At 43.4% G+C, this 27,169-nt stretch overlaps 1 protein-coding gene across 12 annotated transcripts in view; it reads right to left on the reverse strand.

Annotated features, from left to right (window-relative positions):
• The window catches only part of ANK3 (ankyrin 3), a 383,552-nt gene that overhangs the window by 101,681 nt on the left and 254,702 nt on the right, over positions 1–27,169 (reverse strand). For all 12 annotated transcript variants that reach the window (XM_053388311.1, XM_053388310.1, XM_053388318.1 and 9 more), the window contains 10 exons: positions 26,544–26,642; positions 22,785–22,883; positions 14,720–14,818; positions 11,642–11,839; positions 10,015–10,113; positions 8,946–9,044; positions 7,039–7,137; positions 5,510–5,707; positions 5,205–5,303; positions 4,207–4,305 (listed from right to left, as the gene is read on the reverse strand). In XM_053388311.1, coding sequence (XP_053244286.1) covers positions 4,207–4,305; positions 5,205–5,303; positions 5,510–5,707; positions 7,039–7,137; positions 8,946–9,044; positions 10,015–10,113; positions 11,642–11,839; positions 14,720–14,818; positions 22,785–22,883; positions 26,544–26,642 — 1,188 coding nt within the window. The remainder of the gene's footprint in view (positions 1–4,206; positions 4,306–5,204; positions 5,304–5,509; positions 5,708–7,038; positions 7,138–8,945; positions 9,045–10,014; positions 10,114–11,641; positions 11,840–14,719; positions 14,819–22,784; positions 22,884–26,543; positions 26,643–27,169) is intronic.

Here is a 27,169-nt window from a genome sequence, read left to right on the forward strand (position 1 = left end):
CTTCTGAAACAGGTTGTTGAGGTAAGAAGAGGAAAAACAAGAGAGTACCGGTAAGGTATATGTATGAGTAATAAGGGACAGTTTGAAAGGAAAGGCACCCAAGGTAAGCTGATGGGCATTTCATAGCAACATGGCACCTTCTGGCACCTTCTAAGTAAACAAATGCATGTGGTGTAAGCATAAGACAGGTGTGTGTTTAGCGGTTCTCGGGTAGATGAAAAGACCGGCATGCGACTCATGTGGCTATTAGTTTGATGGCTGCCTGAATGGCATTTCGGCAATATTGTTTTAATGGATCAAGCGAGAAGAAATGGTTAAAGAGGAGAAAGAGAGAGGCAAACCAGCGAGAGTGACAAAGAGAGTAAAGCCCTGTTAAGGGAGTCCATTTCAATGACAGCGATTGCACATTTTCTTATCAGACTTAATGTCTAATAGGAAGTCATCTGCCATCCCCATGTAATTTCTCATCTGACTGCACAACATGCAGCCTCAGGCAGTGGGGGAGCAGGGAGGCAATTATTAATCCCAAAAGTGACGATGCTCGGTTTGGTTCACTTCTATGGCTCACGTGTTGAAACATGTCTTGTTCCAGGAAGCCTCTTGGCAGGCACTAAAACGCCAAAGTGGCAGCTGCTAACCCATTTGGTAAGAGACGAGTGACTCCAGTGACCCAATCTATAATTTCTGGTTCTCTTTCAAGCCTGTAATGTTATCATTTTGGGTTTCAGAGAGCCACTGGGTGCAAGGGCAGCCCCTGCTCCTAGGGAAGGAGGCACTCTCTTCTTCCTCTGCTTAGCTGCTTTCAGCATCAAACTAGGTCAGCATCCTGTCCCCTATATAAAGAGTGTGCTTATTTCATATCATTGCACCGCAATGCTAAAGATTTGGAAGCCAGCCCAATTTATTTCCCAAGGCACGGCAAAGGCGTATTTCCCATACAACAAGGCCCCGCTGATGCTTCGGGCTTTCTGCATGAATTTGACTTGCCCTGCCTTTCCAATGCATAATAACTGACCCACAGCTTATACTATGATTTCCCTCCATGATCTCTTTCGTCTCTGCTCATGCAAGAGGATCTGACATCTATGCATTTAATCACCCACTGGCAGGCAGTCCAAAGGGGTTTTGGTTTTTTAATGCAATTTTTCGTCGTTTTAAAATACATCTTGGAAAGTGCAGAGCTCCGTTCCAGAGATGGAAGAATTTATATACCCACCCTATTTCCTTTTAAATCTGATGGGCAAATGAGTACAGTTTGGTTACTGTTTTACCCTGCATTCTTAATCACTCATTTTTGCATTACCCTGCAACCCATCACTTTACAAAGCAGCCTTGCCGGCATTTGTCCAGGAGGGTCAAAAACCCCTAAACACATGCATTGTAAATGAATGCATCTCTGTAGAACAAAGTGGGAAACCTTTGACCCATGTTGGACTCCCAACTCTCATCATCCCTGGTTATTGGCCAGACTGGCTAACGGCAGTCAGAAATCTAAAGGCACATGGGGAGAGGGACACAGGTTTCCCATCCCTGGTGTAGAAAGACCCCTATGGCCTTGTATGAGCTTCATACTTAGGTGGGGATTTGGATATGGGCCCCAGTTCAACATTCCTAACCACAGCACCATCCAGCCTTTCTGCACTATCAGGTTCTAAGGCTGGCTTGCTAGGTCCACATGTATAGAAATCATGGCTCTGGAGCCTATGAAGACTGCTTGAGTACTGATCACAATTGTCTTTCCTAGGTCCGATGTCAGCACATGGCATCTCCAGGCAAACGCCAGGGGACTGAGACCCTAGCAAGTCCCATCACCATTGCCCGTGTACCGGACTGGTTGTGCCCCTTTAAAAAACACAAGCAGCAGCATAGCCCCTTCCCACCCAACACCAAGAGCAGCTGCGGCAAAGGAGCGAGCTGTCATTTTTATTTTTAACCCCCCCCCAATGTCCCTGACACAGCCTTGCTCTGATGAGTACCGGAGGGATTAAAGCGAAAGTTCTCTCCCACCCTCCTTCATTGCAGCTGCCCAGTTGACTTCTTGGTGCTGAGCAACAAGGGAAAAAAATTCTGCAAGGGGCCCAGCCAGCCAGTTCAGTGCACTTGGGTAAGTGGACCATTTTCATAATTTTTCTCCGTTGCCACCCACTCATTGCTGCAGGGACTGTGAGGCTGCTGCAGTGAGTGGCTGAATGAGCCATCATCTTAACAATTCCCCAGTGCCCCAGACTGAGCAACACTACACTGGGAATTAAAGCACCAGCTTCCTCCCTTGCAGCTTCCTGTTCTTTGTAGCACTTACCTGATTTTGTACCTAGTAAGGACATGCGAGGGCACCATGCTAAGGACACTTTGTCTGCACCCCCAGCTTGGAGGCAGCCCTAGTCTTCCCTATCAGATTCTCCAAAGCTTAACCAGCACCTTTCAGAAAAGCCTTTTGCTACCACCTGATCATTTTTCAGTCTGACCTGCCTTAGAGAGCCATGAGAATTCTCAAACAAAACATTTCAGTGGGGTTTCTAAAGTATACGGCACATCTTTAATCAAAATGGTGTTGCCTTTTCTTGGGTTGTGATCAGACTAAGACTACAATCCTGTGCCCATTAGGGGGAGTAAGCCCAGTCAAACACTTCCAAGTAAACACACATTGGAGAGCATGAGAAAAATATGAAAAACAGAGATGCTGGGAGGCAGTCACATAGGCGATTTCCTGACTCCAATTATCACTTTATGTGATCTGATTTTTTAAAAAGTACCGATCTCCCAAACTATACCATGCACAGAAATCCTTAACAACATTTTGCCAGGTTTGCTCTAAAATGGTATGCATTGTTTGTTTGTTTTCAATTTCTAGGCAGTCCACACACATTTATGATGCCACATAGATGCTGGTGAAAAAGACAACAATCATGCAAGGATCTTACCTCATTTTTCATCAGCTTAACGTCCCTTTCTCCCGACAAAAGGATTAAGGATAAACAAAATATATGCAGAAAAGCAGCCTGTTCAGGTGACATTTTGCCCTCAACTAGGAAACTGGGTGGCAGGAAGTAGAAAAGATCAGGAATTGGGGCCTTGGGTATTGTCACATTCTTTTCATACTTCCCTCATGTTCTCCTCCTTGCAGGAAGGAATAATTCAGGGAGAACCAGAGTCTACAATAAAGTGGGACTTCCCTGACTTTGTGAGTTAAAATAATCTCCAGCTCAGGATCAGGGCTAAGACTCCCTCAAGTACTCTTCCTCTCCATCACCATTAGACTTCTGGGATTCCCAGTTAGGTTAATATATTAATGTCCCTTTAAACCAACAAGGGAAACTTGTAGTCTTCCAAATGTTGGTCTCTAACTCCTGTCAAGTCTGGCTAGCATGGTCAATAGTAGGGGTGGATGAGAACTGTTGAAACATCTGGAAAGGTACAGATTCCTCATCTGTGCTTTAACCAGAGAAGAGGAAGGTCTCTTTGCTGAGGTACAATGGAGATATAAAGATGTTCCCTGGGACACCTGATACACCAAGCAATGGCACCCATATTTGTGCGAAGCCATTCTCAGAAAGGCTCATCAGGCCTAATCTCTAGGACATGGTGGGCTGTACGCCACCATATTTTACACAGAACAGACCCATTGAAATTAATGAGCTTGACTAAACTAGGTCGATTAACTGCATTGGATCTACACCGTGTAAAAGTTAGTGAAATACAACCCAGTTATTTCACAAAGCTTTCGTACTTATGTGGATGTGGCAGTCTCATTTTGTACAGCTGCCGTGGAAAAAAGAGGATTTCAATTTAGTTTGTGTTTGTGACATTATTATTACTGGTTAGAAGTTTATGGGGTGTATTTTGAGCTGAAGTCTGAACTGAATGGAAGATTACAAGTTTCAAACCCAAGTTAGGGAGATACATAATGGGGATATCTATCCTTCCCTCTCCTTAATGGAGGATTTTAGGCAACACCCATATGATCTTCTCATTATGAGTGTGACCAACAGAGGAGAATGTTTTCAGCAAAGTCCCTTATGCCACTGTCAAATATTTAAATATTTTTCTAACAACTTCTGCATCTGGAAGTGTGTAGACTGTTCCTGATCAGAGTTAGTAAGGTACATGGCAATTTGTCGAAAGGAAGGAACGTGTAACGGATGCTGTGGAATGGCTGCATAAAAGCTAACTATCTGATCCTTCATCCCACAGAGCAAGCACGGGTACCTTTGCAGAGGCGTGAGGTGAGGCTCCCTGGTCCAAGAGAAGCAGTGCCACTTTCTGATTATCGTAATGTGCCGCGACATGCAGTGGAGTTAAACCACTCTAAAAATACGTGCAGAACAAACAGGCATTGTTAGAAAACCACCATACATTAAAAAAGAAAAAGAAAAAGAAAACTGGAGAATTAGGTTAATCTAGGTTTGGTGAGACTACTGTGGAACTAAACTAAGGTTTTGAAATGATAAATGACAACAAAGAAGACAGTACGACACAAACTACTTGATTTGTAGGTGGGTATTCTCCCTCTTCACTGCACTCCTGGCCTCCCAAACATACCAGGCATGAGAAATATATATTCACAGTACACTCCCATGCTTCTTGAGCATCAAAGTACCCATTCCATTATATGTTACAAGCCTTCATGGACTTTATCACTTCAGAAGTGGGGTTGGGGTGTGTGTGTGTAAATTTGAATGCTCTGAAATCTTTAAGACTAGCCCATCAAAGAGAATGCTTCTATAGTTTGGCCTCCCCTTTGATCTGATGGTTTTCTCTGTGTAGGAAGTATTTTTAAGCTGGGAAAGTGTTCAGCCATGCAATTGAACCCACTCCAATGCATGTATTCTGAAGTTGTGCAGTCCATGAAAGCTTGTCTCGAATGGGTTGCAGAATTCTAATTCCATGTAAATGTTTTAAACATTCTGTGCACAACCACTGATGTAACCCCTAGTAGAAACTGGACCCAGGCCACCATATTATATGGTGGCCTGGGTAGATTTTTTTTTTTGGGGGGGAGGGGAAACCATCTAGAAACCACCACTCCGGCTCAGGGAGAATCCAAGACTGATGCTACAATAACTCAGAGATGCATAGGAAAGTTGCAAATATCCAAGAAATATCTGCTGCTGTTCCTGCTACTGATAGTCAGTATTGGCTAACCATGGGAAGATCAGGACTGGGTATATTCTGCAGAAGCAGGGAGTAACTCTTGCCTGCCTCACCTTTCCAGCAGCATCTGGAGATGCATTCTTCTGAAGTAAGAGGTTGGCTACTTCAATTTTGCCGTACTTGGCTGCCACATGTAGAGGAGTAAATCCTTTCTGTAAGAGAAGCATTTCCATCAGCAATTCCCTTTTACCTCAGGGCCTTTCCCCTCCCAGACAGGGCATTTGCACACTCGGCTGATCTATACCAGATACATTTGCAGGGCTGTGGTTCTATGCAAGGGCAGAAGAGAAGATGGCACTGGCCATGACGTTCGACAATAGCCAATTTTATTAGATGGTGACACGTAAAGTTCCCTTACCTTGGTAGTTATGCTTAAGGATGCGCCGTGATCCATAAGGACTGATGCTACATCTTCATGTCCTTCCCGTGCTGAAAGGTGCAACGGTGTATACCCTGAAGTTGTAGGGGCGTTGGGAGACGCTCCTTGCTGTAACAGCTGCTGCACTATGTCAGCTTTTCCCAGTCGCGCAGAGATGTGCAGCGGTGTTTGGTCATCCTAAACACAAAGGAAAAAGGAGCCACATACAGGGAGTTCAACACTTGCACATACGTATTACTAGTAAACGACTTTCATAGTGACCAGTGGCAGTATCTGTACAGTCAGCTTGTATCCTGTAGAGACCCTATGCGGAATGTGGTATGTGCATTATATCAAACGCGACACAGTTCTTGAACATGTTAAACCAGTCTTTCCCAACTGGTGGCCTTCTAGAGGTTGTTGGGCTACAATGTGTATCATCCCTGACCATAGGCCATGGAATTTAGGACTGGAACCGTCTAAGGTTGGAAAAGGCTGTGTTATGAAACCTGCAAAATATACGTATGCAGGCATGCTTTCAATATTAAGACACACATTATTAACACTCCACCTTCCTGCCTCATTTGAGGCACACAAGGCAGTTGAACATATGGAAATGACCCAGTATTTAGAGACACTAATTCTAAGGCAGAAGGTGCCTATAGATACACAGGTCAGCAGAGCTGTCCAGGATGGCTACATTCCCCAAGTCAGGCCATCCTAAGGCCAGCCAGGAGGATCAGAATGTGAAGACTGCTAAGATTCCAGCACCTCAGAAGGTCCCACCCACCACTGTTATGATGCCTGCCCTGGAACCTCGAGAGACACCCCAGGGCATTGTGAGAAATGAAAATGGAGGTTCCAAGGTGATCACTGTGCTAGAGAGCCACTGTAGTGGTGTGAGTGTTAGGACTAGGATGTGGGAGACCAAGGTTCAAATCCCCACTTTGGCATGAATCTCACTTAGGTCAATCACTGTTGCTGTGATGTTGAAATGGGGGAAGGAGAGAACAGCATGCACCACCTTTGGCAGACAGATGGGCTATACATAAAAGGTAAAGGTACCCCCGCCCGTACGGGCCAGTCGTGACCGACTCTAGGGTTGCGCGCTCATCTCGCTCAAGAGGCCGGGAGAGGAGGAGACCTATCAGAGGGCACGTTGCTGAGGCCCTCAAACCTGGAGGCAACCTTCCTGATGTTGTCAGCGCAACATCTGCTTTCCCTGGGAGCTCTCCCAGTTGCTGCAGAGTCCAACTTTGACCTCCTACTGTTAACTTGGCTGCTGGTTCATTCCTGCTCCAGATTTGCCCTCTTCAGACTTTGCCCAGTGCTCTGCAGGCTGGCACCCCAACCAGAACAGGCCCATGTAGCCTGCACCAAGACCTCACTGTTGTAAATTAGGGTAAACATGTATTGTACCAATTCTACTGAAGCTGACCTTCTGCTCAATGGTGACACCATGCCTTGCTTTGGAGAATCAAGCACATGACTCTTGCAGTGCACATCAAGTAGAGAAATAGTCCGCTTACCTTGGCTTTAGCTTCTACCTGAGCTCCATTCTGGACTAAATATCGAACAACTTCCGACTGGCCAGCTCTGGCAGCCATATGGAGTGCTGTCTCTCCCCGCTATGAATGGAAAATTAATGCCAGAGAGTCAAAGGCTAGTAATAATAATAATAACCCATCCCATAAGGTAAAAAGCAAACAGAAATATTTTAATCAACAAATGAAAAAAAAAGCTTTACATTCTACTCATAAACCATCAGCACATGAATACTTTCAAGGGGCTGACTGGGAGCAGAATGCAAAACCCAATCAATATTTGACCTCCAGCTCTGGCCCCACCAAAGTAATTTATTCCAGCCATTGATTTTCCAGCTGTTAAAGCACACGAGTGTTTTGTTCTGTGTTAAAGGAAATAATGCCCCTTTAAAAATGCAAAGCTACATCGGCAATGTAAACACAACACTGTGTTAAATGACCATTCACAGTTGGTGAAACATGTACAATTATGCCAAGACTGATCATGTATGCAGAAGATACGAACATTTTTATTCTTTTGTGTGACTTTCTGCTGTTATATTCCAGTGGCCCTAGATTTTGCTGTAAGCAGGGAATCACTTTGCTGGGCAGTTGAAAATAAATCAATAATAATAATATAAAGAGCTGCAGAGCTTCACGAGCTTTCACCGAAAGAGGTGTCGCCAGGGAAACAACAAGAACAGCAAAAACTTTGATTTGAAGGAAGGAAGCGCCTTTCTAAACCTTTTGCAATCCACTGACTCTTTTAAAAGCAAGCATTTTTTATAGCACAGATGGTGCTGCATGGGCGTCTATAATTTAAGATGGTTTTATAGAGCAAACTGCCACGCCAATGCTCTACTGCAGCAAAGCCTCGCCTCTCATGCATCAGACTTTGCAAAGAACAGCCAGTGCCAAACTGTAGTAAAAGAAGAAGAAGAAGAAAAGTGTTATTGTGTATGCGTGTGCTTTTTGAAGCCTGCTTCTGTCACTTTGGCACAAATGCATCTAGAACAGCTCCATTTATAAAACACACACACACACAAAACCCCCACTCTTCCACAAAGCCTCTGGGTGCACGGAGGTACTCCAGGGCGGCTGTGGCCAGAAACAGGCAATATGTCCTGACAATCTGCTGCAATCTGCTAGCAATCTCAGCAGCGCCTGCCTCAAATTGGGAAAAGGCCCTGGTCTTCTGGGGTTATGGCATTCAAGGAGTCAAGTGCACTTTTCAGAAATCAAACACTGAGCAATAATAAATGAACTCCTGCTCTTTCCAGTGCAAAGAAGGAGATAAAGATGAAAACAAATTTGAGTAAGAACAGAGAGGGGGGTGACTCTTCAACAAGCCTTTAAGCTATCCTCCTAACACAGAGAAGGGGGAATGCAAAGCTGTTGTTGTTGTTGTTGTTGTTGTTCACATTCATCAGAGCATTGGCAGTAAATGAGAGATACAATAGTTCAATAAAACATCGCCCAAGGGATAGGCACATATGAAGTTTGGCCCCACGTGATAGGGCCAAGTTTGCAGGGCATATCCCGAAAAACAACAAGAATCTCAATGAAAGTTTGGTCACTTTACTCTTTGATATGTCCAGTACAGAAATGCGAGGAGTGAACAGCCCATGTGGCTTGACAGGGATAAACAAATACTGTGGGGCAGGATTTTTTTTCATCCAGAACTCGACAGAACTCAGTTCCGGGACCTCTCAGATGGGCACCGTTGCCATTATAAGAGAACAAGGGAGGTGTTCATGGTGAGTTCTGGCACCTCTTTTTCTAGAAAAATAGCACTGCTGTGGGGAACAGAAGCAGCGGCTCACACTCTAGACTAGAAAAAGGTATGAGGATGGTGTGAATAAGTCAGATATTCTCCTTGGCTGATAATGAAACAAATGAACATTGGTGCTCACCACATTGGTTGTGTTGGGCGATGCTCCATGATGCATCAGCTGTGAAACAATATTTACATGTCCCATGAAGGCAGCAACATGGATCGGAGTCAGACCCGACTAGAAAATGGAAAGAAGAAGAAAAATGACCGAGGTTTGAGGTTAGCGGCATAGAATGAGCTACAACGAAAAAGAGTTGCCTGGACCTTGGCAGTGAAGGTGAATTGTGAGTTGTACATGGCAGCTATAAAAGGATGCCTATTCTGCACAAAGCTTGCTATTCTCAACCTTGGCTTCCCAGATGTTCTTGGACTACAACTCCCATCATCCATAGCCAGTAGGGGCAGTAATCAGGGATGGTGGGAGTGGTAGTCCAACGACATCTGAGAACCCAAGGTTGGGAAAGGCTGCTTTAATTGCTACACCACACTTGCTCTCACAGCAACGTTTTAGATTGACATTTCTGACAATCACTGAAGCATTGAAGGAACATTGTGCTATCTAAAGCCTGTAATGTAAATCAGGGCGGGAAATCTGTGGCCCTCCAAATGTTGTTGGATACTTCCACCAGTTCCAGCCTGCATAGCCAATGGTCAGGAATGATGGGTCTTCCAGTAAGTGGAACCTGGCCAGAATGGAAGAAGTCACCAAGCATGTGTTGTGGCCCTAGCATACCTCTCTCCCATGCAGGAGGCTATTGCCACCCCAAAAATATCTGCTGCTCAAGACATATGCCCCTCCCCTCACACCCCTTGATCTAGGCCTGAATCTAGGGACACTTATTAGTTCAGTAGGCCAAAGATCACCACATCTCAACTTAGTTATACACCTAAGAACACAGAATCCCTCTGCAATGTGGGATTCCACAGAGACACACTATGTGGGTTTTTCAGCATATAAGGAAGTGTGGAAAGGATTCCCTTACAGCAGAGAAGTTTAGAAACAATTAGCATATGGAAACCTCAACTGAAACAGTAGGAAAGGGGTCCCTGCTTTGATTTCGAATCTTCCTCCTGTTCTCAGCTCTTAAGTCAATGGACTTGCTTGTTTATGGAAAACATAACAGCATGTGCAGTCAAAGATACCTTACCTCAGTGACAGCTTGGATAGATGCTCCATGTTTCAGCAAAAGTTCCATCACTTTAATTCTGTTCTTTTTGCAGGCAATGTGGAGAGGTGTGAAACCATTCTGTAAAATTGAGAAAAGGACTTTTCACAGACAGCTAGACAAATGTTATTGACAAAACACTTCTTCTCTGAATTATATGCACTGCACTATGCTTCCCATCCCCTTGTGATATTCCATGGCTGCTAATTTTTGTTTCATATATATATATATATAGAGAGAGAGAGAGGATTTTGCTGGATGAAATGCTAATGACTAGTATGCTTTGGGGGGATAAATAGTATTTGCACATACAGTAAAGTGCAAAGCTAAGCTGCCATTTCATTGTGAGTGAAGCAGCGAGAAGAAGCAAGAAAACAAGCTATCCTGAACATCAAAGGTACAGTCCTATTCACAGCATCTGCTTGAATGTTGATGACAACCTGTATACATATCAAAGTGGCATCATAGGATTATTTTAAAAACAGCTGACAGAATTGGGCCTCCAATCTCATCAGCATCAGCTACCTTTCCAACAGGAGTAAAAGATACCATATGCTTTCATAACATATGGTCAGGGCTACTGCCTCTTCTAGTTGAGTCAAAACAGGCAGTTCAGTTCATTGCCATACTTGAGTTGAATTCTTTCACTTTTTTTTTATTACTGTTATCATTCAGGGTAAATATCACGAAGAGAGAGAAAACAGAACAGAACCAGAACCAAGCATTTCCCCTTTTCCTGAAACCTGAGATCTTTCAATGTGAGTTGCTAAGGGGGAAGGGTTGTGTGGAGACCTGTGCTGTTTCCAAAGAATGGGGGGGGGGGGATATGCTTATAGAAGAGACATATATTTTGGGGAAATTGTTTGTCATTTGCGGAAGTCATTATAACCAACGCATCTCCCTCTAATCCATGTGCAGTCTTGTGTTTATTTCCCAGTTTAATACTTGCTTTGCAGACATCAGAAACATTTTGAACCCCAAACATCCTTCCCCCCCTTCCCTTCCACCATTTGAAAGGCCAGTGATCTGAATCTGTTTCCAAAGATATAATCTGAATTTCTCCCACACTGATTGCTGATGGCAGTTAAAGACTGCATAATTTACCCTTTTGTTTCCAACTGATACCAAGCCGTAAAAAAATGTGTGCGCGCATACACGCACCCTGATTAAATTTTCAGTAGTATTGATACAGAAAGACTTTATTCCATTTTCTTTTGCCTAACATAATACAGACACAAGATATGCATTAATGGCACAAGAAACACATTCATGAGAACTTCATACTAAAACACAGTGCTTTTTTCTAAAAAAAATATGTTTAGGGGTACTCTCATTTTGAATCAAGAAAACCACGATTTTATTGTTCAAATCGGGAAAAATAAATACAGTAAATGGACAAAAGTACAAAGATTCACAAAATGTTTAGGGGCTTGCGTACCCCTGCGCACCCCAAGAAAAAAGCACTGCTAAAACCTATTTTCTTGAGCCCTGTGAGCAATGGCAGCTGTTCCCCCTGAATAATTTGAGACTCCCAAATACCAAGCATAAACATGCTGAGATACATATATATATGCTAGTGACAAATAGTTAGCCTGCTGTGCGTACTCACCAGTGCTTTGGCATTAGGATTAGCTTTCTTGTCCAACAAAACTTTCGCAACTTTGTAGTGGCCACAGTGGGCGGCAACATGCAGCGCTGTCAGATAGTCGTTAGTGACATCATCCACAGGCACATTGTGCTCAATGAGAAGCTGGACACAGTTGAGGTGGTCCCCTTGCGTCGCCATGTGCAATGGAGACAAGCCATTCTGGGAAAAGAAAAGCAGGTGGAGAAGAGCAGAATAATAAGATGCACAACTTTAAAACAAGGAGGCCACTTCTGACAGAGGAGTGTTGCTACCAGCTAGCTTTACAAGCTTTCGGAATTTATAGGGGGACTTCTAAGGATAACGTAAATGAGGAAGCAGACAGACATTTCAACTCTGCTGCTACTGCACCTGAACCAAGCAAGAATTCCATGGGAATCTAAAAGTAACCCGGGGGAAGGCCAATAAAAAGTAAGGGGAGAGGGAAAGGAGTGGTAGAACCACTTTAACGCTCCATCCAAGCCCTTTTCACAACATGAGGGCAGAGCAGGCAACACCTCCCCCAATTCACTAACTGTAGTAAGGAAATCAGTGCCCTGCCATAGAAAATTATACCCCCTCAAAGCAAAACCTTCAAGTTGCAGATAAAGGCATCCACGAGGTTGTTGTTGGCATCCGGTCTTCTCTTGAGAGACAATGAAGTGCACCTCATCTCTGGGGCGCAAGACTAGCCTACCCAGAGGCCAAGACCCCACCCCCCTGGCCTCGCTGATGTGGCCCAAAGGATAACAGAGCAATACGTTTGGCACCAGCTTGGCTGCAGGAGGCACACAAGGTGCCATCCAACTGCCCGAGGGACTCCACTCTGGATTTGTGAGGTGTTTACTCCATAGCCTTTTCTTCTCCTGAAGATATCTCACAAAGCAGCCAGGTGTGGATTTTCCCTCAGGGTTTACTCCTGAAGCCTTTCTCACAAACGAGCATAGCCACAAGGCAGCAGAGGTTTAGGACCAGTGTTTTCCTTCTCTTAGATGGGCTCCCCTTCCAGGTTGACCAGCCCCACCTGCCCCTCATCCATGAAGTGAAGGCAGTGAATTGACACGTGTTGCTGGTGGACCCCCAGAAAAGTGGCATCTTAATTGTGCAAGCTCTAGTGCAGTTAAAGTGAGTAGACAAAACAATGCACAGATAAATTCCTCATTTCCATGAGTTTATTCTGCTGTGCATCATTTATTATAACTCATAAGTGAAACACAACATCTGTTCAAGCCTAGTTGGGTGACCCTTGGGTGAGAGCCAATGTGGTGTGATCATTCAGAGTGTCAGGAGTAGGTCTGGATAGGCTCAGGTCCAAATTCCCATAAAGCCATGGGACTCGGTTGCTGTCTTCCAGTTTAACTTACCTCTCAGGATTTTTGTGAGAATAAAATGGGGAGAACCAGTTATGCAGCCTTGAGCTCTATAGCAGAATGGATGGATATAGTTTTAATCAATCAACTCTCACAAACAGCAGGTGAGGAGGTAAATCTGTGTCTGGGCTATACCACTTCAGACTGCAGGTGGAGGCTTACATCACTCCATACAAAAACATTCCTATGCACAGAAAATGAGCATGCAAGGGAGAAAACAAGAACAGAAGCTTCTCCCTTTATATCCAGTTTTTGGTTGACATAGGGGAGTATTCAGTCATGAGAGCCCTCACCTGCCATGTGAAGTGCTATACGCTAAGAACATGTTTGGTTCCTCCCCTGGTGCGTATGAGAACTTGAGTTTCAGCTATTAGATTTTCAATAATTTCCATATGCTTATTTGAAAATCAAGAAAGAAAGCTGACCTCGTTTTGCAAGATTCATCCTTTTTTTAGATAAAAAGATTTTTAAAATTATTAGAAAAACAAATGAACCAGTGCTGGTTGGGTCTCTCTGTCTCCCTCTCCCTCTCTCTGTATAAAACACACCATAGCTCTGTGCCATGGGAAATGGCTCATTAATGCCATTCTCAAGATCTTCTGCCTTCCAGTTTTCCACACAAACCTAGTCAAAATTAACATATCAGAGAGAGAAAATGACAGAGATGAAGGGGGCTTCCGACAGCAGAACTTCGTGTTGGTGGTTTGTTTCTGTTTTTTTACATTTATCTTTAATGTGAAGCTTGAGTTTCCCTCTGTAGGAGAGCAGGTGCATCTGTATTATAGCGGAGGAGTCACTTTGCTGGAGAGTTATATAATCTCTTTTATAGGCCAGCTAATTTTCACAGCCCTCGCACAAAAATGCAACTTCAAATTCAGAAATGCTGGGCCCCCTTTCCCCCCTAGGTTGGGAAGCTCAACCGGGGATTGAATACTAGGAAAAGCTGTTTTTCAACCTTAAGGGGGCTTTGGAAAAGGTGAAGGGCACAAGGTCTTGCACCTTCGGATTCAAGAAATTGACTTGTCAAGAAAAATTCATAGCAATTCACTCATGCCATAAAGTGAAGATTAAACTCCCCAGAAGGGTACCCGAACCAACAGCATATATGAAGCAATGGGGACTAAAGACCAACAGGTGCTTTCAGAAGTGAGCTATGGATTCATTTAAGATCAGAAGGTTCCACTACTGAACGTCAGTGCAGTACGGAAAACAGGGTAGTGCCATTTTAAAAGTTCAAATGCATAGTCCAGTCAATGCAGATGTTCATTTATTATTTACAGGCACAGGAAATGTAAAGCCTCGTTAATAAAAATTACTTATGAAAATGGCCTGCCTGTACCTGTGGGAAAATGCAGACTTGAGAGGGATGAGCAGGAAAGAGAATGGGTGCAACCTGAGGCTGAGATTCAAAGAGCTACCGTAGACATGCCCGGGGACTTGAGATTTTCTCTGTCTTTGCACTGTTGGTACCCAATTCCACAGCACAAGCTGCTTTTGAAAGCACCGCTGCTCTTTTCAAAGCCAGTCCAACAAGCCACTTGGATTGGGGAGGTGGGTAGGGGGTCTGTTTACCAGACTCAAGCACAAATGTCTCTTCAGCAAGTGGAACTAGCTGCACAGTTAGGAAGCTAGGAAACTCCTTCCTGCTGAGTCAGACCATCTATCATTCTCCAAATCCCAAGCTCCACATTACCTTTGTTTTCGAAAGGATTGGGGCACCTCGGTCGAGCAGCATCCGCACAACCTGTTCGTGGCCACTTCGTGCCCCGCAGTGGAGAGGTGTCAGCCCGTCCTGTTGAATAAGGAAGTCACAACACATTATTTTGGAGGGGCATGAATGAAGGATGCAAGCCAGCACATTTAAACTGTTCTGGGATACCCCCAAAGGGGGTTGGAGGAAATCTTCACCAATTTATGTTACATTTTCAATGTATTTCCTCCGTAATGGAGAAGGACACAGAAAAGCACTGTTGCTTATTTCCATTCCACACACAACTGTACTATTTCCAGAGAAGTAGCCAGGTTAGTCTGTCCCAGGCAAGAAACGCAGAGAGCCTTGTGGTACCTTGAAGACTAGCAAACAGTAGCAATTGATCTGATGGGGTAGCACCTCTTGGCAGGGGGTGGGGGGCACTGCCACCTTCCAGGGTGGGTTAATACTGGTGAGGTTGAGGCTGGGCTCCATAGCACCCTGACATCACCACCTCCTTCCCAGCACTGCAATGGCACCCTGCCTACTTGGCCACCCCTGCCAACATAGTAGTGACATTGATTTGCAAGGTTTTGTGGACCATAGTCCAATTCATCAGACGCATTCTTCCCCCCTCCCTGTCCCCGCTGCTGCCACACAGGTAGAATAAACAGCAAGACCAGGAGGAAAAAAAATGCCAAAAAAAGTACATAGGGTGTAAATAGTGCATCATTAGCAGAGGTTATTCACAAACAGTTGAGTTGAAAACAGATGTCCTGGTGAGCCAATTAATAAACATAGTTTGACCAAAAAACAACAACACCATGTTCCAAATCAACACAACAGCGATCACACTGAAAATCTTGATAAATTGTAATTCTGAGGTTCACAGAATTCACAGAACAGAGTCTTTCTCTCCGTGTCTCTTACGTGCAGGGGCACACATAAATGTGCTGTGCTGTACGCAGCCATTTCAAGTGCCATTAAGGCAGCTACCTATCCATATCAGATTTACCTCACATTTATTCACATCTTTGCTTCCTTGGCACTTCTCACATTGTTCCTGTAGGCCGGGGTGTCAGCTAATGTCAATTTAGTTAGGATGACTCAGGCAGATTGTGACCTAGCGTGCTTACACTGTTTCACTTCGTAAATATATAGGCTAAGGCAGATTTTACCTATTTGCCTGGGTTTTGCTCATAAAACTGAATGCCGTGTTTCCCCATTGTATTGTTCAATGTTTGCGCAATACGTTCAGTCAACAAACAAAACTTAAAATCTAGTCTCTTATTGCACCCAGAGATTCAGTGCTCCGGTCTGTATGACCATATCTCAGCTTAATAAGCAAATTTATTCACCTTCACATGCAGCCTCTTTATTCCTCCCTTGGCAGCATGAGAAATCCAATTAACCATCGCTTCCCATTTCATTAAAACTGGGAAGTTACGGTTACCAGGTTCAGTGAAAGCTAAGATATATGCTTGCTGTGGTTTGCTGTTGGTAAAATACCCTGGCTTGTTCCAAAGCTGGTAACCATAGTTTCCTAAGTTCGGAGAAAATAGGAAACTATGGTTTCTTAAAGACCTCCTCCTTTGGATTGGTCACATTACAAGTGGAGGAGCTAAGGGCATGTGAGTGCTAGGAAATGGCTCATCTACATCTCGGTCTACTAAGCTGAAATATGATTATTTATTTTTTTATTTCATAAAAATTTATATACCGCCTGAATGTAGGAAAAACCCTCAAAGCAGTTTACAAAATGATCATCCAAACAAATCCTGTGTGTGAAAGGATTGACGCAAGATTTTAAAACCATTTAAGTACCCACCAGAACAGAATTAAAGCCCCACTGCTATAACAATGAGGAGAAAATGATATTCAAGAATGCCAGCAACCCAGCAGCTATAAACAAGATCTGTGTAACATGTAATTTAGGTGCCACTTTATCCCTCTTATTTATTTACACAATGTCAATCACCTTCTTTCCAAGCACTTTACGGTTGTGCGTTCAAAAAGGCGTTGATGCACTCTGAGCACATAGTGTGCTCATATTAAATCTGTTGTGGTACATTGGGGAAACATCTTTTAGGTTGGAAATCACAGTGTCATTCCTTCCTAATTGTTCATCTTGTTCACTGAGATTGCATCCTCTATTAACTTTTTTTAATTCTTATTCTTAGGACTGACCTGAAGCCACAATCATGCCCAAAATGCCTCTGTGAAAACTTTAGATTATCAGATTATTTGACAACAAGTTAATTCTGGATCTGAGCTGGCTTTATCAGAAAATATGGTATGGGGCACATGGGTAAACCAAGACCACATCTTTGGAATTTCATAATTTAGTTGAAATGCCATTTGCAGACAGCAAACAAAACAAGGTGGACTTTGGTAAAGGTTTGTACCACAGTCTTCTGTGCAAGGCCAAAACTTGGTGCCCCCAAATGGATCTTCCCAATTATGGACCTTCTCAATTTTGTGCCCCCTTGGCTCAACTCCCTGTGCAGGGGAACTGTCGGCACTGCCCCTAATCTGGTGCTGCAAACCAACATAACTCCTTGTGAACTTTGAGTTCTAAGAGGCAGGTCTCCTTCAGCAGAAAGTTGCAAGGAAGGCACAATCCCCAGCCCTCAGCCCCATTTTTGCCTTAGTGGGGACAGAAAGCAGAGCACACTATTATTTCTTTTTGCTCTTGTAAGGGAGATCATTCCACCACCTGAGAGCCACCACAGAGAAGAACCTCTCACATGCTACTTCCCCTCGAACCACAGGCTGTGGCAGGACTGCCAAGAGGACCTCCCCAGCCACAACAAAGGCGGCATTTTTTCATCTCCGCCGAGCTAAGCAGTTGGACCCTTATCTCTCTCACCCTGATCTCACCACTGTGATCCAGGCGACGGTCACCTCCAGGCTTGATTATTGTAACTCACTCTACATGGGGCTGCCCTTGAAACTGACCCAGAAACTCCAGCGGCTGCAGAATGCCGCGGCAAGACTCCTCATGGGTCCTCACCGTGGGAGCACATTCATCCAGTGCTATACCAGCTTCACTGGCTCCCGGTGGAGTACAGGATCAGTTTAAGGTGCTGGTTTTAACCTTTAAAGCCCTATATGGCCTAGGACCCTCGTACCTACGGGACCGCCTCTCCTAGTATGCCCCACGGAGGATCTTAAGGTCTGAAAATAATAACACCCTGAAGATCCCAGGCCCCCGGGAGATTAGACTGGCCTTGAACAGAACCAGGGCCTTTTCGGCCGTGGCCCCAGCCTGGTGGAACACTCTCTCATAGGAGACCAGGGCCCTGTGGGATTTGACATCTTTCTGCAGGGCCTGCAGGTTGGAGCTGTTCCACCAAGCCTTTGATCGGAGTTCAGTCTGATTCTTTGCTTTCTGTAAAGTAACAAGCATTAAAGAGGCCTCCTAACCCCCTCACAGGTCCTTTATAAGACCAGTGATAACAGCTGACCCTGGAGAATATTAACCACTCTCAATTTTACCCATGGACCGCTATCTGTCCAGATTTTAATTTGCTCTGAACTAATTTTAAGATGTATTTTAACTAATTGATTGCCTGTTTTTTATGTTCTTATGTTCTTTGTATACTGTGTTAGTTTTATGATGTTAGCCGCCCTGAGCCCGGCTCCGGCCGGGTAGGGCGGGGTACAAATAAATTATTATTATTATTATTATTATTAAGCACACGCAGACATTCTACAACTGCGGAGAGGTTCCGCCTCCACGCATCATATGTCACTTGCCAGGTGAAGCCTGAGTTTGAGCAGTTTCTGGAAGGAACATTCTTCACGAGATGGACTGAAAGATAAGGGCCAGGATTCACCCATTACCTTCCTCACAGTGAAAGAAGATGCTGAAGTCCTGTTACCCCAAGTAACAGCTGAAAAAGCTCAGAGTCAGGCACACTTCTCTTGTTTTGCTAATCAAGATAGCAGTGAAATACTTTCCCCTTCCACAGTCTGGCTTCAGCCTTTCTGACATGTGGAACAGCCAGCAGGTGTTGAGCTACAGGTAGTTTTAAAGTATAGATTGCAGCAAAAAACTACATTTTATTCACAAACAAGAGAGTCCACAGAAAAGCTCTGTTGGCAGAGCCAGGAATTTTTTACTGGGGATGATTCTGTCAGCATCAAACACCATAAAATGCATATGATATTAAATAAGAGCCTTTAAATAACAAGATCCTGACATTCATAAAACTGCATGAAAGACAGAACAGCAACACTTCTTCCTCACTGAACAAGGCAATTGTCTGAGTTGGTTAGGGTTTTCCAAAGTAATACCGACATCTGTCAGAGGGAGAAAAGCTGACCTGCAATTCTCTCTGTCTTCCTCTCTCCCCACACCTAGCTACCCAACCACCTCTAAAAGGCAATAAAAGATTTCAGCAAATTTATACTCCTGCTCAGGTTTTTTTTCAGTAGGAACTCACAGGAACTCAGTTCCAGCACCTCTTAGGTGGGCGCCATTTCCATTATTACAGAACAAGGGAGGTGTTCACGATGAGCTCTGGTACCTAGAAAAACAGCACTGCTTCTGCTTAACCAACAAATGCTTCCTACCCAAATAACAAAGCAAGAAAACAAAACAAAGCTAACTACAGGATTAAATATGATGTGTGGATCAGTGCTTGTTTTAAATGCCCATGGGTTGGGTGGGGAGACAAAAAGGGTTAAAGCAAGCCACTGCACATTCATCAGAGCTGCTCTGTATTTGAAACAAGGGGTTTCCAAGAATGTTTATTTTCTGGGCAGACAAACTGTAAGAGGACGTGAAGCATAAAATACATTGCACACATTAGGATACATCCATCCTCTGATACAATGCTCCTGGAAAGGCTCTGGGAAAACCTTTACAAACGATTATGACATTCGGCAGATTAAGAACTCCCTAAACATGCATCAATAGCAGATTAACTGCATCATCTGTTTTATCTAACCTTCCACAGGGCCTTCTGACATGCAAGGCCAGTAGGAGAAAGAATAGGAATCATGCTTTAATGTAGCATTTGAGTAACAGCCTTTTGTACACACACCCTGCTGCTGCTTGGGGTTCACATTTCTACACTGGTGCTGAACCTCGAGAGTTGTCCTCAGAGAAATTCACCACAATGGATGTGAGGTAATATACTCTCTCCCCAAAGTTATAATATAGCCAGGGGATTTATTGTGGTACCTATAGCATTTTTAAGGCTAAAATAGTTTCCTATTTGCTCCTACTTCCTCCGAAGGCAATGCTTATTTAAATGTGAAAAATGTGGGTTTTCACATTTCTAAAAATAGGTTCAGAAACAAGTAAATACATTTAAACTTCACTGCAAAAAATGTCCATTTTTCATATGCCAGTAGAGAATTTCTCCGAGAAACATGGAACCCAACCATAGACTACGCGGTGTTAGGTCAGAGGATGACAAAGTTGGAATTTAATATTGCAATTCAACTCTCCAAATTTGAAAAGATGCCAATATTAACATTTAACTGGAGCAAATTTTTATATCATCTCTACATAGGCATCATGTAAGTTTACTAGTTGGACTACAAGACGAGAACAACACATCATCGCTCCGCCAATAAAACCTGTGGTCCTGCTAACTCTTCCTCCTTTCTTCCCTGTAATATTAAGTAATGCAAATATAATTGTGTGAAGTATTTGGCTGCTCCACTTCACTGGCTGACAGCTGCAGGGTGGGGAAACTCAACAGTGCAATGATATGAGAACATGTGCTTTGCATTGCTGAAACTTACCAGGAGAGAGAGAGAAAGAATAGGAGGCGAAACAGGGCTGCTCCTTTTGGCGATGGACATGTGTTGGCCATAAAGTTTAGACCTGACCTAAACGCCTCAAAGGTGTGGGAGACAAAACTTTCTCATTCATGTGTGTGTGTGGTGGTGGTGGGCATGATCTACTCACGCCCATTCATACAGAGGTGATCACAAGCAGCCCTGAATATATGACACCCATAGGCATGGAAACATAGGAGAGCTGCCTTTATACTGAGTCAAACCATTGACTGGCAGCGGCTCTCTGGTGTCTGAGACAGGAATCTATTTCCAGCCCTACTGAAGATGCCAAGGGCTGAACCTGAGACCTTTTGCATGTGCCCTACCACCAGGCTATGGTATTCTATGGAGCCCTCCCCATCTCACTTCACAGGCTCTCAACCAGGCATGTTTCCACTGTGCCAAGTGATGACCAATATTGGGGAGGCTCCTGCACGATGCATGCTCAGCAACCTGCCTCTCTCCAGGTCACCAGCATAGAGGGCAGAGTCTGTCCTATGTGACCACAGAAGCTGGGGAAGGAAGGTCAAACGAGAATGTACAGTCCTTGGGGTATGGGACAGTTTAGTTTTATATATTCCATTGTGGTTACTGTAAAAGCACCAGCCAGCCTGAAACTGTACATGCAGCATGTTTTCCCCTCTGCAGATCCAAGAACTGGCCTTTCAGTTCGGCTGTACCGCAGTAGATTGAAGATTACAAGCGCTTACTGCTAATCCCGGGTAAAATGTGCTTGCTGCCTGTGACAAACACAAATTCACGTCGGCAAGCCTAGTATCAAGGCAGCCAAGCTAACTCCAGCTAATTTAATCAACTTCACTAAGTATGTTTTATTTGGTGAAATCCATTCTGGAAGACAGAGAAAGGGGAGACATGATAAGAGAGGTGATGTTCAGAGGGCATGGGTTATATGAAGCAGCAGCAGAGGCAGCAGCGTTTTTCACTCGAGAGCGCTCTGAACAAACCAAACAGTGAAATTTGTCATCGACAGACTTCTCCAACAGCTGCCAATGCAGGGAAATTGACACAGCAATGGACTCCATTTATTGGCCATTGCATTTGTTATGCATTTAGCTCTTACATCACTTGCCAGCTGCTGCATATTGAAACAAAAGGTTCCCTTCATGTATCATAAAGAAAAGACCAATCCTCATATGAGATCCAAAATCAGCTTTACAATTTGGGGAGGCAGACCTAGACAATGCTTGGCTCAGGGATGTGTAAACAGACAGGGAAAGGGAAAGGGTGTAGCTATTCAGCCAGTCTCCACATGTTCTGGTATCAGAGCACACCCTGCAGGAAGAGGGAAGGGGTTACCGTGGATCAAGATCTCAACAGGAGACAGAATCTGAGACCATATCTTTCACTGACATTTTTCAGTTTTTTTTCTGGGATGAGTATGGGATGGAGACAGCTTTAGCGGCCCTGGTGGAAGATCTATGTCTGAAGATCAACAGGGGGAATGTTTCTCAACTCTGCTTGCTAATTCTACTAGCCTGTCAAATATGAGATGCTTTCAGTACTGCGGATCATATCATTATCTTGTGCTGGTTCCAGCAGCTAATGGAGTTTCTCAGTTAGCTCCTCAACAGCTTTTTTCTTTGCTAGCATGCAGCAAAAAAAAAAAAGCATTTTCTGTAATAAACTTTCTGTAATAAGATGCATTTTTTTCTATGATAGCTTCACTAATATACCAATTTTTGTGCACACTTCCCCCGAACATATATATTTTTCTGTGTATTTGTTTGTTACAGAACTGCATCATAAAATTTGGAGAGATGGGTTTCAAAAAAATAGCTGCACTTCAGTTTGGGAAGCACAAAGCAGGTAGTTTCAAATTAAAATGTGAACCAGGCGAAATTTAACTTGCATCTCTGTTGGTTACCATGTGATTCACAGTCCATACTCTTGTGTGGCCCCACTGCAGATAGTTTTCTGCCCAGCAAGCTCCAGTGGCTGAATTGCTCCTGATCTTCATTGGTTTTTTATTATTATAAATCCTTCTTATTAGGGGCTTAGTCTGCTTGAGGTTCTATCATTATTAGATAAGGTCTGTTGACTGATCCCTCATTTATTTTGTTCCTTTTAAAAGTTTGCATTGTAATTTTTATAATAGTTTTACATTGCCATCTGCTGTAAGTGCCTAAGAGTTTTGGATTGTGGGATATAAATCTATCAAAGAACTCAAAAGTTAATATCCATTTCAGTGAGCCACGCCCAATTTACATATAGGGTAATAACGGGTAACACGGTAATTTGTAGACGGTCTTACCCTTGTTTTGGCATCAATTTTTGCTCCTCTGTCAAGCAGCAGCTTAACCATGTTGGTATTCCCTCTCTTTGATGCTACATGTAATGGAGTGATATCATTCTGTAAAAGGAAACAGAAGAAAACCAAGTTAGATTTTAAGAAGCATTTATATTTTCTTTTGACTGACCCTGTTCCACACACTCTGATTCCCAAGGTATTTATTTGTATACAACTAGAACTCAGGCACTGGGTTGAAAATCTCTCTCTCTCTCTCTCTCTCTCTCTCACACACACACACACACCATACACAATTTTTCAGGGCTACACGAAAGCAACGTTCATGACATTCCCCTTTCCAGTACCTGGATGGGAGGCTGTGCAGATGCACCCCTAAGCAGTTGCCGTGGGCTACAAACTTCCTGTGATGTCACAAATGGACAGGGTGGCTGAGGGGGAAGAGGCGGTTACTAGTGGGAGGTGGCTGGACGGGAATGCTTGGATGCTCTACGTACGTATGCCACCTTGAGTCCCATGAAGGAAGAAAGACAGGATAGAAATCTAATAAATATCATATTTTTCGCTCTATAAGACGCACCAGACCATAAGATGCACCTAGTTTTTGGAGGAGGAAAACAAGAAAAAAAATATTCTGAATCCCAGAAGCCAGAACAGCAAGAGGGATCGCTGCTTTCACTGCACAGCGATGTGGGATAGCTGCACAGCCTGCATTTGCACCATAAGATGCACACACATTTCCCCTTACTTTTTAGGGGGGGGAAAGTGAGTCTTATAGAGCAAAAAATACGGCAAATACAAAATGGGCCAGCATCTCTCTGCCTCCCTCTGCTGTTCTCTCTGAGCCACCTTTATGTGCTTGCAAAATCTATCACTTGAGGCAGCTTTCTTACCTTGCCTCATGGGAGGAACCCCCTGAGAAGAGACTGGAAATGTTTGTGCATAATTAAAAAATATATGAGTTGGATCAAGACATATACTTCCATAAGCAGAAAGAGTCCTTCCGTTCACAGAAGGGACTCAGATGGAAGATGTTTGGGTGGGTGGGTGGAGGCAATTTTTGCCAACTCTCCTTCCTAATGCAGCCCCCTGCACCAGATCCTACATTGTTCTGAAGGGTTCAGAACCTCCAGAGCAGCTTTTTCAGGGGGCTAGCAAGGGAAGGAGGAAAATAAATAAATCGCCTTTCTTCTCCTTCTGCCCAAGGAAGCACCTCAAGAGTGAAATTCCGTTCCTCATTAGTTTGGATCTAACCCTTTATCTTCAAGCTTTGAGTTTCTGTTTAGCAAGACAACCATATGCAAATGTGCTGCACATTCAGGACAATTACGTAACAGGCTCACTCATGCACAAAGATCCAAGATCCAGCTAGATGCTTTTTGCATCCTGCTGAATTTCCTATGCTAAAAGTGCTTCTCGATGCCCGATGCGAGTGCCCAAATGTGCACATAGAACAAATAAACATACTGATTTAGTTTTTCTGAATGGGAAGAACAGGCACAATACTACAGTGAAGATAAGCTTTGAGTTATGGTTTCTACGTGGTGCTATGGGGAAGCGACCAAAAGCCGTCTGGATAAAAATGATACCTTGCTGAATGAGCGAGGCCATCTACATGTTAACCATCATTTTATCTGTTGTGTGATTGGTGCACCAGGAATGAACCAGATGCCAACAAATGCCGTCACAGGTGCTGGGGCCACCAGCAATGCCTGCAGCAGTGTGCCATGCTGTGAGTTGCCTCGCTCAGTAATTTATTAGTCTCATTTATATGCTGCCCTTCAGGATACAAATTATTTCCAAGGAGATTCACAACAAAAACAGAAGCAAAAGATAAATGCAGTGAATATCAGGGTGACAACAAAGCTCTGGCATGCCAGAAAGGATAAGCGAATACATACTCCCACAGACACATGATGCTGTAATAAAAGAGACAAGGATGGAAAACCCTATTGCTCCATTTGCTCAGAAATCATAGCCGTTGAGCCAGAAAAGACATATGGGGGGGGGGAATGCTCCCTCACTACTTTGCTTTCCCCCATCATTGCCTATGCACCGTCAAAAGTGAAATTTAGACTGTAAGCTTCTTGGGGCAAGGTCTGATCTTCTGCGTGATGCTTTTATTCCGTACAGTGACATGTACACTGGTGGTGGTATAAATAAATAAATCATCCTCAAATCCATTGCCTTGACCAGCCAGATACAACTCTAAGACGCGAGATCAATAAAAGGTATCAGGTACATTTTGCTAATAGCAAGCTTCTTGTGAGCTGGTAAGGCACCGTTGCAAAGAGCAGTACCTGGATCAGATCCGGCCTCTGCCATGAACTCACTAATTGGCTTCAGAACTGCATCTCTGCAATACGGGAATACTATTAGTCTTCCCTATTTATCATGCTGACCAGCAGAAGTGGAGTTTGCCTCCTGCAGCCAGGCCTGATCTTCGTGTTTCTAAGGACGGTGCTGTCAAACGAGCCACACTTTCACAATCCTTTTGTCTTCCAAGAAGAAGCACCTGAACTTCATTTTTATTTGACAACTCACTTTGATGATCTTGTTACCAATGTGAAACAATAACCCACCCACCCCACCCACCGACAAAAGACAAAAAAACCCCAATCTAGTCCTCAGGCTGTAGCCATGTCAGCAAGACGGAATGATCAAATGGGAACCTAATTTGTGTTTCTGCTGGTGAACACTCCTGCTGGCAAAAAAAGGAGAAAATTTATATTCTCAAGATCACCCAGCCTGTAACAGGGAGACTCTCTTAACTACCTTTCCTTAGGATTGGGAGTGTGGGAGACAAAGAAGTGATCCTTAGAATTAAAAGGCCATAAAAGAAAAAGAAGGATGTGCAAATCTTGCTTGCACAAGACATCTGAAATCAAACTACAAAAAAATTACTTCTGCAGGAAAATACTGTTTCTTTTCAGTGCCATCCACTGTGTTGTTGATGGCTGTTGAGGCTGCCAAGCTGCAAATCTTGAGATCCCTTTTTTATCTTTAAACCTGCAGCTGAATTGGGGGGATGAGGAGTGAGACCATTTCCCACCCCACCTAACTGCCCATCATACATACATCACACCCTCCAAGTGTCCCTATTTTCCAGGGACAAGCCCGGATTTACAGACTTAGTCCCAGTTTCTGATTTGATCCCGGAATGTCCCACTTTTCCTTAGGACATCCTTATTTTCACTAGAGAAATATTGGAGGTTATGGAGTTACCCAACCCCTGAGCAGTCTGAAGGCAGCCCTATATAGGGAAGGGGTTTTTTTTATGTTTAATGCTTTATTGTGTTTTTATATATGTTAAAAGCTGTCCAGAGTGGCTGGGGTCACCCAGTGAGATGGGCAAGACATAAATAGTAAATTATTATTATTATTATTATTATTATTATTATTATTATTATTATTGAATAGGATGTCCCTATTTTCATTGGGGAAATGTTGGAAGGTATGCATACGTACGTAATTTTATTTGTATGTTGCTGTTCCACAGCTCAAACCATGCTCAAGGTGGCTTATAACTACAACATAACAAAAGTAGTCGTGAATAAGAAATAAAAGATTAAAAACAAGGGAAATTATTTTATGAGAGTTATGCTGTTTCTGCGATGTTCTACTATGTTTCATTATGTTATGTTTATTGTTTGCAAACCACTTTGGAATTCATTTGAATGAAAAGCGCCATAGAAATACTATAAATCAAATCAAATCAAATTTAGGAGTCACGTTTAAGTGAAATTCGTACGGATCAATACATACCCTTGCAGTAAAATCCACAGCAGCACCACGATTTAGAAGCAGCGTAGCTACGTTAATATTTCCATAGTGGGCAGCAATATGCAGAGGAGTGAAGCCGCTCTGAAATAAACAAACAACAACAACAACAACACACAGCAAGATATAAATATTTTTTTCCCATAGGTCTTCCACCAGCTCCTAAAATGGATGTCTTGCAGCCCAGGCAGAGTCTAATCAGCAGAATGTAGTCCAGGGACACAGTAGACATTCTATTTTAATGTTCAGTACTACTTTATGGCTTGTTTGAAGACAATGAATAAAAATATACTCAGTAGAAGGGAAAGAAATTACTATGCCTATTCTGGGAGAATAAGAGCAGGATAAGATGTCTAGCTATTATAAAAAGAATCTATCGAAGTAAGTTAATGAAAATGTAAATATTATCCTTCACTTAATTGGTAAATCAGTTTCTCATGGGAAATATCTACTTGTTATCAGTATCTTCTTATTCTTGCAACTTTAACATCACAGAGCTTTCTTGCAGAAATTCAGATGAAGTCACTTGATAATAATTGCTGAATAGACTTCATAAATTCAAAGCAGATGCAAATTAAAACAACATCAAAGTCCATTTTAAAAAGAGATTA

The sequence above is a fragment of the Podarcis raffonei genome, chromosome 5 (assembly GCF_027172205.1).
Source record: "Podarcis raffonei isolate rPodRaf1 chromosome 5, rPodRaf1.pri, whole genome shotgun sequence".
Lineage (NCBI taxonomy): Eukaryota > Metazoa > Chordata > Lepidosauria > Squamata > Lacertidae > Podarcis > Podarcis raffonei.